The sequence below is a fragment of the Gekko japonicus genome, unplaced genomic scaffold, assembly GCF_001447785.1.
Source record: "Gekko japonicus isolate JY-2015 unplaced genomic scaffold, Gekko_japonicus_V1.1 scaffold4231, whole genome shotgun sequence".
NCBI lineage: Eukaryota > Metazoa > Chordata > Lepidosauria > Squamata > Gekkonidae > Gekko > Gekko japonicus.
This window is the reverse complement of record NW_015175499.1, coordinates 33,576-52,649: the sequence shown is the minus strand read 5'-3', so window position 1 is coordinate 52,649 and position 19,074 is coordinate 33,576. Positions and strand designations below refer to the sequence as shown.

General features: G+C 45.8%; 1 protein-coding gene across 1 annotated transcript in view; it reads left to right on the top strand.

Moving 5' to 3' along the window:
* The window catches only part of TMEM164 (transmembrane protein 164), a 48,292-nt gene extending 29,798 nt beyond the window's left edge, over positions 1 to 18,494 (top strand). The window contains exons 4-6 of the mRNA XM_015426005.1: positions 7,370 to 7,472; positions 16,997 to 17,097; positions 17,611 to 18,494. Coding sequence (XP_015281491.1) covers positions 7,370 to 7,472; positions 16,997 to 17,097; positions 17,611 to 17,817 — 411 coding nt within the window. The 3' untranslated portion in view covers positions 17,818 to 18,494. The remainder of the gene's footprint in view (positions 1 to 7,369; positions 7,473 to 16,996; positions 17,098 to 17,610) is intronic.
* Positions 18,495 to 19,074: the final 580 nt, after the last annotated feature.

Genomic DNA, 19,074 nt, shown 5'->3' with positions numbered 1-19,074 from the left:
AATAAATACATAGGAGCTGCGGTGGCTCAAGTGGTTAAGACGCTGAACTACAGGCTATGGAAGGTCGGTAGTTCAGCAGTTCGAGACCCGGGTGCCGCATGACGGAGTGAGCTCCCGTCTCTAGTTCCAGCTCCTGCCAACCTAGCAGTTCGAAAGCAAGAAATTGCAAGTAGATAAATAGGTACCACTTCAGTGGGAAGGTAACAGCGTTCCATGCGCCTTGGTGTTTAGTCATGCCGGCCACATGACCACGGAAACGTCTTCGGACAGCGCTGGCTCTTCTCTCTAGTTCCAGTTCCTGCCAACCTAGCAGTTCGAAAGCAAGACATTGCAAGTAGATAAATAGGTACCGCTTTGGTGGGAAGGTAACAGCGTTCCATGCGCCTTGGTGTTTAGTCATGCCGGCCACATGACCACGGAAACGTCTTCGGACAGCGCTGGCTCTTCGGCTTTGAAACGGAGATGACCCTAGAGTTGGATTCGACTGGCTTTCGAGCAAGGGAACCTTTACCTTTTAATAAATACATATATTTTTGTATAATTAATATATGATTATGGGAGGCTACCAACTTTTCCTCTGGGAAAGTCTTTCACAGTACCTGGATAGATTGCCAATGAATTAAAGTCCCTGGCTAAAATGATCCACTCTGAGGCTATAAAACTCTCAAAACGGGACATTAATATGGGCAGACATGCTGCTGAGGTAGCAGCCAGATCGATGGTCTCTGCCATAGTCCTCAGGAGGCACTTATGGCTATGCAAGACATGCTGCTGAGGTAACAGCCGGACCAATGGCCTCTGCCATAGTCCTCAGGAGACACTTGTGGCTACGCAACACTGCTCTCCTTCTGGAGACTCGCTGTAAAGTTGAAGATCTTCCCTTTGAAGGAGCAACTCCTTTTTTGCAGTCCACAGACAAGTTCCTCTCCACTACGAAGAATAACCTCCACACATCCAGATCACCGAGTGTTTTCCTCAGCCCCAACCCAGAGGCAACATTTCTCTCAAAGGTAGCACGGCTTTGCTACCCCTTCCTACAGGGGCCAGAGACAAAATCACCAGCCATCGTTTGTGTATCCTCAATGCCCTTTCCAGTCATCCCCCTTTTTGAAAAGGAAGGGTACCCCCATGGCTGAGTCCTACTCAACAAGCCCCCCAGAGGGACCAAAGCCAACAACCAGCAAAGTTCTGATTATCTGCCCCAGAAGTTGTAGATGTTCCCCGTTTTAAAGATAGGTTGGCACCGTTTGCAAAGGCTTGGTACCAAATTACTCCACACAGTTGGAGTATAGTTCAAGCAGGTTATAGGTTAGAATTGTTGTCCCAACCCCCTTGCAACTCGGCTTCTGCCGCAGTGGATAACCCCAGAACTTAGAGTTTAGCAAAGGGAATTTCTGCAGAAGGGTGCAGTGGAATAGGTTCCAGGTGGGCTATGCTCCTGGGGTTTTCATTCACAATTTTTTTCCTGGTAGATAAAAAGGATGGTGGGCACAGGTCCATATTAGATCTCAGAAAATTAAGCAAGTTCTTAAAAATTTCAGAATGGTTTCACTTTCTTCTGTGATCGAGATTCTTGCCCTGGGTGTGTGGTTTGCGGTCCTTGGTTTAAAGGATGCCTGTTTTCCTATTTCAGTACCCCAACCCCATGCTCTTATGCTGTTGTTCATTGATGTCTTCCGTGCAGACGCACATTCCCTCCGTCCTGCCCCGCTGTGAGCTCTCACAGGGCCTATTGTGCCAAGAAAAGGGCCTTGCGGCAGCGTAGCTAAAACTGGGGGAAGGTGCCACCGCTCACAGAGCACGTGGTGCGTTGAGAGGGAAACCCGCATATGTGCCGGTTCTGAAAGGGGCGAGGCACCCCCTCTTTGGAGTTTTTTTTTTTAAGCTAGAAAGAAAATGTCTACAGCCGGCCTACGCAGGCGCAGTCCCAATGTGTATCTGCACGGAAGACGTCGATGAACAACAGGTACAGGTAAGTGCAACTCTGTTATCTTTCAGTACAGTGGTCTGACCCCCATAACCAACCTCTGACAACAGTCTGACCGCTGCACTTTGAACCACTTGAAGTTTCTGACTGTTTTGAAATGCAGCCCCACGTAGAGCACATTAGAGTAATCTAACTTGAATGTGATAAGAGCATGGATCACCATGGTCACATTATTCATTCTGAGGAATGGCTTGTGCATCAGCCAAAGCTGATAAAAGGCACTAGCATGGAGGAGACCCAAGCCTCCAGTTATAGGCCAGGACCCAGTCAGTGTTCCCTCTAAGCTGAGTTAGGGTGAGCTAGCCCACAGTTTTTTAGCCTCCAGCTCACACCTTTTTGTCTCCGCTCAGGAAGGAGGGCTCCAGAGCAAACTAATTTATGCAGCTGCCGAATTGCTCGCTCACAGCTTTAATGCCAGCAGCTCACAAAGTAGAATTTTTGCTCACAAGACTCCACAGCTTAGAGGGAACATTGCACCCAGTAGTATTCCCAGGCTATGAACCTGCTTCTCGCCATCGCTGAAGCCACAGACTGGAAGTCTCCAAGCAGCTTCTTCATGGACCAATTCCATCTCAATTTTGTCTGGATTGAGCCTTGGTTTATTGGCCCTCATCCATCCAATTACTTTCTCCAGACACCTATTCAGGATTTCCACAGACCCATCTAATTCAGCTATTAAGGAGATACAGAGCTGGGTGTAATCTGCATGTTGATGACACCTCACTCCAAATCTCCATACGACCTCTCCCAGCAGTTCCATGTCGATGTTAAATAGCATGGGAGACAAGGTGGAACCCTTGTGGAATCAACTAGTCAGCTAAGATCACTGAAGCATGGTGTCTCCGACTCCCAACCCAGCCAGCCTATCCAGAAGGGTACTATAATGGTATCAAAAGCCATAGAGAGATCCAGTAGAATCAACAGGGATGCACTAACCCCGCCACACTCCCAGCCAGTGTCATCAGTCAGGGTGACCAAGGCCATTTCCACCCTAAAACTAGGCTTGATTCAACCAGATAAAATGTGTCCAGTAGTTAGGCACATCTAATACACTTAAATATATTCTGCTTCTGAAGCATCTTGTAAAAAATAATTTAGTAAAGCAAGTATGCAAATAGCCTTTATGGTAATGATGAAGATAAGGCTAATGTTGTGTCCTGACCTAGCCATGTGCTCAATCCAGTTTCGGCCGGTTCCACATGCGGTCAGGTGAGGTACCTGAGCTTCGATCCCAAGCACAATAGACATTCGGATCCTAGTTCCAAGCCAATCGGGAACCTGGACTCCTCAGGAATAATCTAATTAGTGTAAATAGACCATTCACGGGTGTGTGGGGGGTGTGGGTGTGTTTTCCTTTGGGCATATAAACCGGCCTGCGAGCCGGCTACTTTGTCTTGTTCTTCTCTGAATAAAGTATGAGAGCTGAATGCACTAAGTAAGTCTCAGTACTTTTCAGCTAACATCAGGGGCACCTTGATCTCAACCCAGTTTGCAGTGTTCCAGTATGTATCGTTGACAGTGTTGTAGCTTTGCGGAAAGGGAAAAGAGACCAGTGATAAGCAGTTGTAGGAAAAACTGTAAACCTGAATACCTATGGGCCTGGAATAAATACTTTATAGGGACAATAAAATGTGTGTTGTATCAGTTTTGGACTTTTGCTCCTCTCTATTTTCTAGGAAATGGAATCAAAGTGGTAAATTTGATTTCCTTGGAGATCCAAATATTTACAGTGTATTTCGTTTTTATTCTGCTCTTCCTCTAAGGAGCTTAAGGTAGCATGCATGGTTCTGCTCTCCTCTGATTTGTCCTTTCAACAATCCTGTGTGGCAGGTATTGATAAAAGAGAGCGACTGGCCAAGATCACTCTTTCAGGGTAAGCAGGCCTGAGTCTCTCTGGTCCTGGCTGGACGCTGTAACCACAACGACATACTGGTACTTTGTTTGAGAATTCTTAAAGTGGGATATTTTATACAGTGGCTTTGGTTCCTGTTGTATAAGATGTGATATTGGTGTCAAATAATTGTAAATACTTTTTCTTACACTTTGGTAATAAAGAGTTAATTTTGCGTAGCAGCACTTGTCTTGATGTTTTCTCCTTCCCTTTTGTCTTAACGACATGCCGCAGTGGGTGCTGGTGTCTTGACATTATACTTTTATTGTTTAGAGAAGGAGCCAGTGGGATGTATATTGTACCCGGAAACACATTCGCATTGTTAGACAGGCCCTAGAACAACCCATTTTCGGGGCATGAAAGATCGTTTTTGTTCCTGGTCGTGTCGTAATAGAACAGTTTACAAAAGTATTCTTTGTGCATTCGTTGTGTAACTGACAAATTTCGGATACTTTAAGAGATCTTTTAAAAAGAAAAAAATCAATCATTTGTACTTCGTTCAATGGTTGCTTCCTGTTTTTCGAAAATCACTTTTAAAAATTGGCCCACACATATACAGCTTTGTTATGAAGACTCCCTTCTCATATTAGAAGTTGCTGCCTGTTTGTGTATTTAATAGCCTCTGGGAATAATAAGCAGCCTTGCGGATAAGTTCACAGAAGTTACTAGTCTATACAAACATTTTCGCAGCCTACCTCCAGTGCATACTGAAATTTAAATACCACTTTAAAAAACGAGAGGGGAGGTAGAAACCTTTCTTATTTCAGGCCTTTAGACACTCATTGTGGGATACGAAATGAGAAACTTAAAGGGAAAATAATACACCTGGATAGACAACCACGACCATAGCTGCATAAGAGACTTTCTTTCATTGTTGGGTTCCTTTTACAACTTCTTGTAATCCAAGACAAAACTGACACTATTTTAGCAAAACTATTCTCATACAAACCACCATATTATTTATTTCTTTGTTTACTTAAAACACCTTTATGCCACCTTTCCACCTGATCAGGATCCCCAAGGCAGCACGCACAAAAACATTAAAACACTTGAGCCACTAAAAAGAACATTTAAACTTATAAAGTAATTTAATAAAAACACATAAACAAATAACACAAGAATCAGGGAGGAGGGCCAGTAAGTGTTATTGGGGGTATGCCGAATGAAACAAGGAAGGCTTCACCCACTGGCAGAAGACACCGATAGGAGGAGACAGATGAATCTCTCCGGTGACGGAATTCCAAAGTTTTTGGCGCAGCAACCGAGAAAATCCTGTTTGGCTCTCTCTGCCTTTAGTTTGAGCTGTGGTTTCACAGAGCTCAAGCCAGAATTTATTTTTAATACTAGGGCTAAGCTTAGCACAGCTGAAGCAATGGGTGATCTCTTAACATTAGTAAAATGCTCTTTTAACTTGGTGAGCAACAATAAGCAGCCCTGCATCACCCTAAAATAACATATGAACACAGTTTCCTTGCCAAATAATAGCAACAACTAGTTCTGGTACACGGCAGATCTTTTCCAGCTATAACAGCTTCATGGCAAGGGAAAGGAAACTTGAACTCCACTCAAAGACAACACCCACTGAGGACATAGGCAGTTGTTTAAGCAATTATTTTAATTTTTGAGCAACTATTACACTGAGTATTTTAATTAATTGAGTTTGGATTAATGCAAAAGGGATACAAAACAACAGAGCTTTTTGCCAACAAGGCAGTAGGTTGCTGGTACAGACATACTGTCTCAGTTGATGAGAATACAGCTGGCCTGGAACCGAGCGTGATAAATTGTACTCATCCAGCAGAATGTACTGCGGTGTAGAGACAAAGAGCAATTCATCCGCATGCTTGCTTTGGGATGATATCTAGTTGGCCAGATATCTTATTAATAACCAGTATGAATAAATAAATGAGGCAGGAACTTGTGTAATCTGTGGACAGAAGTTGTTATTGCATAAGTGCATTTTAACAGAAGTTGCTGTCACAATATTGCATGCATTCCCACCGATTCAATGAAATAGCATAATCTGTTTAAATCAGCGAAGAAGTACTTGGCTATAATGCATCAGTTTGTCTTCAGGTTTGACAGGCCTTTGGAAATTTGAGTGTAATGCTTTTCTGTCTGTAATGCCAGTATGTGAGGAACTGGTGGTCTGAAGCATGTCCATGGGGGACCCAGTGCTCGCTAAAGGAGGGAACCACCGAGAAATTAGTAATGCAAGCCAAATAATCCTTCTCAAATTGGCTGGAGTCTAAGACCTTTATAAAATTTCCTTGTCATGTTTACTTGCTCCTCTGAGCCACAAGGGAGACCTGTTCTTTGGCTATACACTACCCTGGTGGATGGTGTTCCTCCCTGTCTGACTCACCCCGTTCTCATCCACAGAGGGGCTGGGTCTGAAAACTAGCTTGTTTTGTTAATCAGTAGCTGAATGCTTGAGCCATTCCTAGAGAGGGCTCTGAAACTTGGTATGAGCTGTACTGAATAACATGGCATCTTCCTTGGAGCACAAATAACTTGCCTCTATTGCATCAGGAATCCAATTCTTATATTTTATTCTTCCCTTCTTCCGAGATGTGCAGACTGGCATATATAGCCCGCCCTCCCTTACTTCAAATAAACAACAGCCCTGTGAAGCAGTTTAGGAACTGGCACAAATCCCTTGCAGTGCAATCCTCAGCAGAGTCGTAGCTTTCTAAGTCCTGTGAAGTCAGTGGGCTTAGAAGGGCGTGACTCTGTTTAGGGTTGTACCGCTAATGAACTTCATGGTTGAGGGGGGAGGGGTTGTGCCTAGGTCCTAGTCTGACATTCTGTGTTACACTGGATGAAAACATTTGGGCATAAAATTATAGATGAATAATAGCTGGGAGATCATAAAGCTGTTAAAATTATTGGTTCTGTTTCCAAATTTGCTGGATTTTATAGATGTGTACACTTCATAGGAAATGCTGTATTGTTTGGTACGCAGTTCTTTACTGCAGACTGACAATCTGTTGGAACTAATTTTGAGGAAGAGCTGGATTTGAATCCAGTACCCCCTTAGAGACCAACAAGATTGTTGGGGCATAGGCTTTCAAGAGCTGTCTGACGATACCTGAGAAAGGGAGCTTTGGCTCTTGAAAGCTCCTGCTCTTGTTAGTCTCTAAGGTTCTACTGGACTTGAATCTGGCTCTTCCAGTGCAGACCAGCAGGGCTACCCTCCTGAAACTAAAATCGAGGAAGTCCCTGAAAACAGCTGTGTTAGTCTAGGACAAAATGCTGCTCAGTACAAAATGGAGCAGGTTATTTCTGCGGGAAGAAAGGTACCCTGAGTTCATGTTTAATGCCATTTGGCATGATCCCGCTAAAGTTAATTGCTTCTAAATGCTATCCAAATAAGTGGGATTTAAAAATGTTTAACTTTGGCTGGCTGCTTCACTAATCTTGAATTAGATTCTTGTGTTCATTTCTAAGTAGCTGCTTCTGTAAGGTCTCTCGTAAGCTGTTTACAAAAGTGCTTCCCTTTTTTTCTCCCTCAGCTACCTTTTGAATTGGAGGTTTATTACATCCAGCATGTCATGCTGTACGTTGTTCCCGTCTACCTGCTACGGAAAAGAGGTAAGTCTGGTGTCCATGCCGTCCCTCCCAAAGGCCCACTATTCTGTTTTATCCACGGAAAGCTAAATGCTCCCTCTAAACCACTGGTTCCCAAAGTGGGCAATGCCACCCCCTCAGGGATCAATCCTAAAAGAAATCAAACCTGACTGTTCCCTGGAAGGGCAGAAAAGCATCTACTTCTGCTTCATTGACTATGCTAAAGCCTTTGACTGTGTGGATCACAACAAACTATGGCAGGTCCCTAAAGACGTCGGAGTACCAGACCACCTCACATGTCTCTTGAGAAATCTGTATAAGGGTCAAGAAGCGACAGGTAGAACTGGATATGGAACAACTGATTGGTTTCGCATAGGAAAAGGAGTACGACAAGGATGTATATTGTCACCTTGCTTATTTAATATATATGCAGAGTACATCATGCGAAATGCTGGCCTGGATGAATCACCAGTGGGAATTAAGATTGCTGGGGGAAAGATCAACAACCTCAGATATGCAGACGATACCACTCTAATGGCAGAAAGCGAAGAGGACCTAAAGAGCCTCTTGCTCAGAGTGAAAGAGGAGAGCGCCAAAGTGGGCTTGAAGCTCAACATCAACATCACTCCTTGGCAAATAGAAGGGGAAGTCGTGGAAGTAGTGACAGACTTCACGTTCCTGGGATCCCAGATCACCGCAGACTGTGACTGCAGCCATGAAATTAAAAGACGCCTGCTCCTTGGGAGGAAAGCGATGGCGAACCTAAACAGCATGATAAAAAGTAGAGACATCACCCTGCCAACAAAAATACAAAGTCCGCATGGTCAAAGCAACCCAGTAGTCATGTATGGCTGCGAGAGTTGGACTATAAGGAAGGCCGAGCGCCGAAGAATAGATTCTTTTGAACTATGGTGCTGGAGAAGACTCTTGAGAGTCCCTTGGACTGCAAGAAGAACAAATCAGTCAATCCTAAAAGAAATCAACCCTGACTGTTCCCTGGAAGGCCAGATAATGAAACTGAAGCTCAAATACTTTGGCCACCAAATGAGAAGGGAGCACTCACTGGAGAAGACCCTGATGCTGGGAAAGATTGAAGGTCAAAGAAGACGGGGACGGCAAAGGGTGAGATGGTTAGACAGTGTCATAGATGCAATGAACATGAAATTGATCAAACTTCAGAGGACGGCAGAAGACAGGAAGGCCTGGCGTGATCTGGTCCATGGGGTCGCGGAGAGTCGGACTCGACTGTGCGACTGAACAACATCAAATATTGAACTGGAAAAATAGTGGTATTTTCCAATATTCCCAAATCACAATATCCATATGGTATTTGGGAAACATTCAGGAAACCCGTTTTTTTTCCTGATCCCATTGTACCCTATGGGGGCCATAATACTTAATAATCCCCATAGGGTATAATGGAGAATCGATCCGGGGGTATCTGGGGCTCTGATGAGCTAGTTTTTATAGGTAGAAGCTCCAAATTTGCAGCATAGCTGCTGGTGCCTCTTCTTACCCCCCCCCCAGTCTGAAAAAGATTGGATGAGGGGGTCCAATTCTATGGGCCCCCAAAAAGCTCCCCCATCCTCCATTGAAACCAATGGAGGAAAAAGGCATTTAGAGAGATCATGGTCCCTTTAAATGCCTTCTCCAAGCCACGTAACTCTGTTTAAATGCCTTCTGGATGAACTTGCCAAATACAGCCGAATACAGATCTCTGATATAGATCTCCGGTATGTATTTGACTTAAATAATACTAAAAAAATACAGATAAGGTATTTTTCGGGTATTTTTTCAGTTCACTTTATGCCAAACACCCTACCCAATGCACACTTCTTCAGATATCTTGAAACAGAGTCCCTCAAACCTTTGTTTGAGTCCAGTCACACCTTTTTAAAGACCAACAAAGTTTAATTCTGGGTATAAGCTTTTGTGTGCATGCACACGAAAGCGTATATCCAGAATTAAACTTTGCTGGTCTTAAAAAAGGTGCGACTGGACTCAAACTTTGTTCTGTTGCTTCAGACCAACATGGCTACCCACCTGAATATAGGTGGGGGGTTTAGTTGCCAGGAATGGCTAGTTAGAATCAAGATGCATAAGCCATTGGACTCAAACTCAGTTCTCACATCTGTTTGTTAACTCTTCTGTTTGTTTACTGATCTGCTGCTATCCACAGGTCTTACCAATGGCTTTAATCCAATCTTAGCTAAACATATCACTCAGTTACTTATGTATCTTGACTCTAGCCCTTCCTGGCAACTAACCCCCCCCTTGAGGAAGTCTTTTTCAATGTGCCTGAAGAAGTGTGCCTGCACATGAAAGCTGATACCCAGAATTAAACTTGGTTGGTCTTAAAGGTGCCACTGGACTCAAACTTTGTTCTGCTGCTTCAGGCCAGCACGGCTACCCACCTGAATTAGAATGCTTGGTCATCCCATATGAAGAGAAAACTAGAACTAGAGAGTTTGGCTTGGTTTTCACTGCTGCTCAAATTCTACTAACCAGTTTTGGTCTTGTACTAGAAATGCAAGTACGCTATACACAACCATGATGAAAATTGTTTGCTATGGTTGAGGGGCAATTTGTTTCTCCCGGGCACAGAGTTGCCCTCTCCCTTCAGTTGTGGTGGAGAGCCCTTGAAAGTAGAAAATCTACTCATGCATGAGAGGGGTTGGTGACTGTCTGTGCAAGGCATGCCGGTCTCACGCACAAAGCAGAACATTCGTGTCAGCTTTGCATTTTGTAGCGTGTTTGATGTTTGTTTCCTTTGGGTTTTGTCAATTAAAAGGTCTTTTGGTTTTCCTTTCTTCCCCCATAAATAGGATTCATACTGACTAGACTGCTTGAATCACGTCACTAAGCTTAAAGCTGCATGAAATTGGTACAGTGGAAATGGGCAGTGTTTTTGCTGCAGGACATTTAAGGTGTTCTTGTGACTGCTGTGGTGTTTGAAAACCGTAAAGGCTTTTTGTTTTTTGTTTTTGGACAATGGTGGGAGATTTGACTTAAATAATACTTGGTGGGAGATTAAAGACAGACCAAGAACTTGCTAACGTTGGAGCTTGACTGTAGCCTCTTGCAATCTCCTATCGGTGTTTGTTTTTTCCTCCTTCTGCATATCCTTGCACAGCTTCTTGGTATTCATTGTCAGTCTGACTTCAGAAAGAAATGGTGGGTGTTTGTTGTGTTAGCGATTCTCGTTTTGGGGACTGCCAGTACCTTTTGTTGTGAGCTGGATACACCAGCCTCTTGTGGTTCCAGCTCTGTACTTTTTAGCGCCCTTTACAGCTATCTGCTGCCCTCTGGTGCTGGTCTGGTAACAGTGAACGCCACTCTGACCAGCATCTCTTGTAAAACTTTTGCTCTTCATGAATACTGCAGCCAAGCACGTCTTCAAAGGGGCCCATATAGCTCCCTGAGAGTGATCTACAAATAAGTGGTGGGGAGGGGATGTTCGGAATTGTGGGTGGCAGTTCTGACAGCCACTGGTGGAGAGTTATTTTATACTGCTCAACTCACCCTGAAAATGGAATTCCGATTCCCCGATTCCTCCCCCAAGCTCTTAAAAATCTCACAAAGCAAATATGAATCAAGCAGGAAATGCTCCCCCACACTTGAGGAGGAAAACAACACAAGTGATACACCACCACCAGTGAAACTTTTCCTAGTGACTTGGGAGGCAGATGATGATGATGATGATGATGATGATGATGATGATGATGCATACTTAGTAGAAGGTGGTGGATTAAAGGCTGAGAGGCACTGTTGTCGCCTGTAACCTCTTTTGGTCTTTTAAGGGCTCTTGACTGGTGAACACTGTCTTGGCTGCACAAGATCCACAAACAATAGCCTTATCTAATTCACCTGCATGGATTTATTGTTCTAGAAGGCTGGCAAATTCTGGCCATAGTACGCTTGATTAATTGGAAATTCATGTGTTCCCGGTAACATTCAAAAAGCAGCCAAGAGATTAACTATCTTAGTAAGAATGAATGTTAGGAAAAAGGAAGTATGCTCTAATAGAAGATGTAGATCTTTGTCATGGTCTCTGTGCATCACACCTGTGGGATAAGGTCCCTGTGCCAGCTCCAACCGGTGAACTTACAAACTCAGCAAAAGGATTTTCACACCCTTTCCCTGTGTCATGTGCGGGAACTCCCACCATGCATGTTCACAGGGTTATGGGGCGGACATTCCACCAGTTCTCTTCTGACCGCTGCACAGATTGGACAATCTTCACGGTTTGGTTGGTGAATTTACCTCAAACCTCCTTTCAGCTTCTCTTCTGGACTTCAGGGTTTTGCTCAGCCTCCTCCTTCTTCATCCTCTTTGACTATCTTAAAAAAGAGAGAGGCTTTCACTCTGGACTTTATCCCCCCCCTTCCCCTCCCCCCTCCCCAATTTTTTCTTTGGAAAAGTTGTGGGGATTTTTCAAAAGGTGCACCCAGTGTGGGAGGAAGTCCGCTCACCCCAGACGGCCACTCCTTGTGCTTATTTTGCTTCAGAGAAACCAGGTTCCTGCAGCCACTTTGCCAAATTCTCTAAACAAACTAGGAAGAACTGGGTGGCACAACTTTGGGCAGCACTCTTGGAATCTGCTCTGACTCCCACAAAAATGGTGTCAACAGCCTCTGTCCAGCAAGATAATGCCAAATTGGCAATCATGTTGATGGGGCATACTCTGCCCTCGGGCCAGGTCTCACAAGCCACAACTAAGGCCCTACCCAATACCAGCCTTTCAGCATCGAAAAGGTCCAGGTCGACATCAAAGTTGGCATCATCTTCCCCAGTCAAAAAACGCAGGGAAGAAGAGCCATATGAAGGACAAGCATAAAGCCCCCAGGACAGGCTCTCACCAAAAGTCTCAGAGCCCTTGCCATGGCTCAATGGCTCATGAACATGCTACTTCCATGAGATCTCCAACACCGGACCTGACGCAGATCTCAGCGAATCCACCACTGCAATTACTGAAGAAGAGAAGAAGAGGAGATTGGATTTATACCCTGCCCTTCACTTGGAGTCTCAGAGCGGCTTACAAACTCCTTTCCCTTCCCCTCCCCACAACAGACACCCTGTGAGGTGGGTGGGGCTGAGAGAACTCTTTCAAATTGCTCTTTCAGGAACAGCTGTGCCAGAGCTTGTGACTGACCCAAGGTCACATCAGCAGGTGCAAGTGGAGGAGTGGGGAATCAAACCCGGTTCTCCCAGATTAGAGTCCACACACCTAACCACTACACCAAACTGGCTCTCTGATCCATTGGCTGAACTCCTTGGTGCTGTAATCACTGACAACAGTTACTCATGTCCAACAACTCCAGTATTCGTAGTCGGATGCTGAGGAGATCAACTTGACTCAGTGAAGTGCATCTCGCTTATCCTGCTCCAGATCATTGAGCCGGGTTAGCTCTCCATCATGATCAATGGTTGGCAGCGAGTTTTGACATTGTTTATCCAGCACTCAAATGGACACCCACCGAACCAGAGCCCACCCCCGGTAGCTGTCCCTTCGACATCGGAGCCGCTCACTTCACAACGAGGCGCCTACTCCTTTCCAGCTGTCGAGTATGGCTCCCCTAATCTCTTGGAACCAACAGCAGCTACAGTATCTCTACTGGGCTTTTCCACTTCCATCCACTCTCCCTTGGCTCAAAATGAGGAAACCCTCCAATTGGGATCAGTGCTCAGCACGCTTGCATCAATCCCAATCACCTCACAGGTTTACAACACTACCAGCAACCTCGACTGTCAAATCTTTGGTATCGACAAGCCAACCCCACGAACAGCACAGAATGGTGCACAGAGAGGCACCAGCGGAAGCTGCTACAGCCTCAGCATCGATACCAATGGCTATTGCAGCCTTCGGAGGTTTCTGATGCCGACGAGCTGGAAAATGCATCAGGCAGGGAGTTGGACAAGGAGCACTCTGAACACCAAACTTTGCATACCGGTCCCTCACTTGACCCTACAGGTTGCAGGCAACCAACCTATATTTTCATCAGAAGACTTAAAATCGTATGCCAACCTGATCAAATACACTTGGCCCATACACTTGGACTGTCCATTGCCCAACCACAACCTACCGTAACAGATTCAATCTTTGACATAGTCCAACTTTTCAGTATGATTTGTAATCCTGCCTTGAATCACAGGAAACGGGAGATAAAATATTTGAATAAATAAGTAGTTTGGGCGGGTTAATAACATTTAAGCAACTCCCTGTTTATTAGGTTAGGCAGCGTTCTCACCGTGATTGTTCCACCTCTGTTATATTTGACCTGTAATCTCTATAATAATTCTCTGTTGGTGGTGGCACGTTGCTGAACATTCCACATGCTCCCAAATCAATATGCTCCGTGATGTGTCACTCAGAAACTGTCCCTATCCACTGGCTGCGTTGCCTGAGTCCTGCCTCCAACATTCTAAACAGTTTGCTGTTCCTCAACCCCCATAGCCAGTCGAAACACAGAGGTCATTTGCATATGCAGCCTCATTGGCCTTTGCCTCTAACATTCTAAACAGTTTGCTGTTGCTGTTGGGAGTCACTGAATGTGTCCTGAGGTAAAATTGCCAGTCTCCCCGTGGGGCCTGGAGATCACCCAGAAATCACCGTGTTCCCCAGCCACAGCAAATCATTTCCCCTACAGAAAATTTCCCAGCTATTATAAGTGATGTCTAGATGACCAAGATCAGTTCTCCTGGAGACAATGGCTACTTTGGGCAGTGAACTCTATGGCATTATACCCTGCTGAAGTCCCTCCCCACCGCAAACCCTGCCCTCCCCAGGCTCTACCCCTCAAATCTACAGGTATTTCCCAACCCAGAGTTGGCAGCCATGTAATTGGCTATGGTACCACTTTCCAGACCCTTGGAACCCAGAAAACATGGCATAGGAAGAGGCGCTTTTCTGCCTTAGCTGTGACTGCACAGCCCCAAATTAACATAAGCCAACCTCCAGGCGGCACCTGGAGATCTCCAGCTATTAAAACTGATGTCCAAATGACCAAGATCAGTTGCCCTGAAGACAATGGCTGCTTTGGGCAGTGAACTCTATGGCATTATACCCTGCTGAAGTCCCTCCACACCCAAACCCTGCCCTCCCCAGGCTCTACCCCTCAAATCTACAGGTATTTCCCAACCTAGAGTTGAACCATGTAATCTGCTATGGAACCACTTTCCAGATCCTTGGAACCCAGAAAACATGGCACAGGAGGAGGTACTTTTCTACCTTAGCTGCCACTGCATAACACCCCCCTCCCACCCAAAAAAATAAGTCAGAGGTGGAGAGAACCATACCTGTTACCATGAGGCTGTCCTCCCATTCTACCCACTTGGGGCAGCAAAGTGACTTGAGACAGCCCTGCCTTATAGCTAAGCAGAAGGAAAGAAACATGGCTTGCCTCCCTCCATTTTCCCCTTCCCTCTGCCACCCCACTAGCCACAGTCGGGACACTCATCTGGAGCTTCCTTTTAGATCTCGTTGTATTTCTTCCCACAACGGACATTACTCCTAGTTTGTCATATTTCACTAAAACAAACCCAAAGTAGATTGCACAGGTTCCCCCACCCCCAAGTATGTTTTCTAAGGCTCAGCGCAGGACGACAGTCCAAGGCCAGGTCTACCAATATTGTGGACTGGGTCAGGTAGACCTGTTCTCTGGAGGCCAGGTCTATCCCCATAGAGGACAACATTTTCTGGGTTTTTTTAAGCCCCTGGAGGGGATTTTTTTTACAAAAACTACAACAGAAAAGGGGGAGGGAAAACTACATTTACAGGATAAAGCAAAGAACCCACTACTAACTAAAATCCCAAGATGGGAGATCCTCCAACTAGCTTAGTTACATTCAATCTTCCCATCATTTATAACATTATAAACTGAGTCAAGCAGTTTTCTGTAATGAAATTTGACAATTCTGTTTTCTCTTATAATGTTTAAATTATTCTTAAAATACACTTTTTACAAGGTTATGGAAATAATCTAAAAAACTAATGTAGACTCACAACTCACAAGGTGGGTAGCCATGTTTGTCTGTAGCAGCAGAAATGAATCAGGAGATGAGCTGCAGCAAACAAGCTGGTGGCTAATCTGTCAACTTCTCCACCTGCTGGCTAAACGATGTACTGCTCACGAAAACAGTCTTGTGGCATTGTAAGGCATGACTGTATGTTTTTGAGGACCAGCACCCCCATTGAATAGATAAAGCATGCCCCTGGTTAGCTGATGTACATGCATGGATATGCAGAAAGTGGATTGTATGCAATTGTACGTAACATGGCAAAGTGGGATATAAACACCTATTCATATACTATTGTACCCTATGATTGTAAATGGTGACATCAAAAGATAATAAAATGCAAGCAGTTCAGGTTGCCATTTCTCTCCCAAGCTCAAATGTAAGCAATACAAGCACAGTTATCACTCCCAACAGCAGTAATAGTGTCAACTTGGCTTATGAAGTTTAGTAAGACTGTAGTATGAGAATAATCCATTATTTTGATTGAGGGCCGAATAAATGGAATCAAACTGTCTGACAAATGGTGATCCAGCCATTTCCTATATTTTAATGTGGATTTGTTTTATCTTCATTTAAAATGAGATTGCTCTTTGACATTAAAGTAGCCTAACCCAGCAGCCACAGATGTAAAGATTTCCTTCTGTGGGAATTACATGTCCAGACCAGGGGTCATTTCGTAGAAAAAGAGGTGCAGGAGCTCATTAGCATAACTCATTAGCATAACTTATTTGCATATGCCACATCACCTGACATCACCGGAAGTGTGTCAGAAGGCAACACCCACCACTCAGGCTCCACTGGACTCTTTTGGATTGCTAGCTATTGGGGGGGGGGAAGGTGCAGATCTGTCCTCGCAGAGGAGGGAGAGCTTGTACCTGAATAAAACTTGGTCTTAAAGGTGCCACTGGACTGTTTGGGGCCGGGGGGGGCTGGGGGGGCTCTGCAACTTACCTGGCTGCTTCTTGCTCTGACTGAGGGCTGCTGGGAGCAGGGGGTGGGGCTTGTTGCATGTGCCTGCCCCCTGGGCTCTTTATTGCTGGAGCTCCACTCCTGTGTGCTCCTGCAGGAAATGACCCCTGGTCCAGACAATCAGGTTGGGGAGGCCGCAGGGCCTGTAATGGGTGTGTTTGGGGCTTGGGTGTTTGTGCTGGAAAACCATATATGCCGTAACTCTATTATATGGAATGCACTTCTGTATTTGAAGTACCTAGAATAAAACCTGCTGTGCTAGGATGAGTGGCTTACTCAGTGATCCCTGCCCTAAGGAGAGAGTGACAAAGAGGGGGAAGGGTTAGGGTTAGAGATAAGGGATGGATGTCAGTGGAACTCCCTGCATCTGGGAGCCCACAGGCCTGTCAACACCTGTATGTTTTTGCAGATCTGTCTCTGCCCCACTTGACAACTTCCATTTCTTGATGAGGCCTCAGCCTCGGGCTTCTCTCTTGTCAGAGGCACTGCAGGCATTTATCTCTGAAAGTCGAGCAATCTGGCTGAACAGTATTCCCCCCCTTTTAAAACTCTGTCTCTGACAGGTATCTACACCCCTGAACCACCTAGCGATTTCTGGTGGGCTCTGCTGTCCACTGGACTGATGTTCGTCTATCACTTCAGCATCTTACAAATTCTGGGACTGGTGAGTCAATGTTCATGTTAATTTCCATGCCTTTTTTTTGCTAGAACTGGATTCAAATCCCCCCAGGTTCACTGGGCAATCTGGGGCCAGGAGGATCCTCTTAACCCCACCTCCCTTTCAAGCTGGTTGTTGGGAGCCGTGCGTGTCGCCTCGAACTCCCTGCATAAGGGGCAAGAGAGAGATGGAATAAAATATTGCTCATTGTATGATATGCAAGTAAAACTGGGGTTGGGGACAGGCGGTGGTTAGTATGGGAATTGGGAAGCTGGGGATATTTGGGGGGGGGGGTTCAGCGCCCAGGCAGTTAAACTGGGGAGGTTTCCAGGCAGAAGTGGCAACATTAGGAGCCCCTCCTGCATCCCCCCCCCGTTAACTTGTACAAGGCTGGGCAATCATGGGAGGTGGAGGTCTGAGAGCGACAAGCTTGATGCTACCTGGTTACCAGGGGAGTTGGGCGAATAAGTCGTTGCGATGAGAATCAGCCGAACACGCTCCCCCTCCTCTGTTTCCCAGGTCACACAAGTGAACTTGAACAACATGCTGTGCCCTGCCATCTCCGATCCTTTCTACGGCCCCTGGTATAGAATCTGGGCATCCGGCCACCAGACAATCATGACGATGGTTCATGGGAAACTCATAACCACGGTCTTCTACGGTGCTGTTCCTGTCCTCAAATTCTGCATGGATTTGCTTCGACTCCCAGCTAAGAAAATGTCTTGACTCTTCTCCAGAGAGGAAAGTGCTTGCAGGCGGCAGAAAAGAACGGGGGTTTTGGTTTCTGTGCTGGAGAAGAAAGGGACGGGCCAGGGGCCACACATTAGCGGTCCCTCCCGTTAAGAAGGGAGGCGTTCTTCCCGTCACCCTGACTGCTGTCTTCACTGCCCATTGCCAATGGCGAAACTTGTGGCCTTACCCAAGGAGAGGGTGATATTTATTTGGTGTACAATTTGTAATCTTGACAATAGAATCTTGGACCTTTTTTTTAGCCTGAAGGATTTCAGGGTTTCCTCACCTCTTGCGACCCAGTAAAGGGCCTCCTTTGATACGATTACTTTTACCAGCTATCCTGTGTGTGTGTGTGTATTTAAATTTGCCAATTTAAAGTATAGGAAGTCAAACAGATAGGAAGGTCACTCTGTCCCACCTTGTGGGCACTCACCACTTGCAGAGGGCAGGTGTTGCCTTCCCCCCAGGGCTTCCTTTTGCCCACAGCCGTTTCTGCAGTTGTTTTGTTTCAGGGGGTGGGGGTGGGGGAGGCTCTGCTCTGCTCTGCTCCAAGCTGGTTGAAACAGTGGGGAACAAGAGGGGGAAGGTCCTCTCTGGAAATGGCCTCCCTCGGCTGCTGTGGATTCTGCTCCACTTTGCTCAACTCCCACCATATCCGGTAGTCCAGGGACTGCGCTTCTAACTGAGCTGGAGAGGGGGGAAAAGAAAAAAAACGCTGAAGTCAGCATCTAACAAAGCAAGGACTTAAATTAGGGTGCATTTTGACTCTGCTGAGAGCAACATTTGAATAGGAATAATCGTCCTTTTAGACTGTCAGGCTCGGCTTGGATCGAATTATAGCCCTCTGCAAACTGAGGCATATTTTCAAGTTAATGACAGCTTTCCCGTGGCTGCCCCATGGTGCCTACTACTCAGCAGCATTATTATCGACTCCCCCCAGAGGAACCGCGGCCCTGCTCGTGTCCTACTGGTTGAGTAGAGGTGCCAGGAGTGGAAGCAGGATCTCTGACGACGGATTATATAGGCGTATCTTCTGTGTGAGAGTTAGCATGGATGAAGGGGGAACAGTGAACCTCTTGAGCCCTCTGAAAGAGATGCTGATCTGGTTTTGGACTGTCGTCGCAGGAATGTGTGATTCTCTTCCCCCCTCCCCCCTCCCCCTATGCCTTAGGTTGCATCTCCTTAGTTGTGAAAATGTAAGCTGCCACAACTGCCATAATTCCTGTGGGCAAATTGATCAGGTGGGATGTG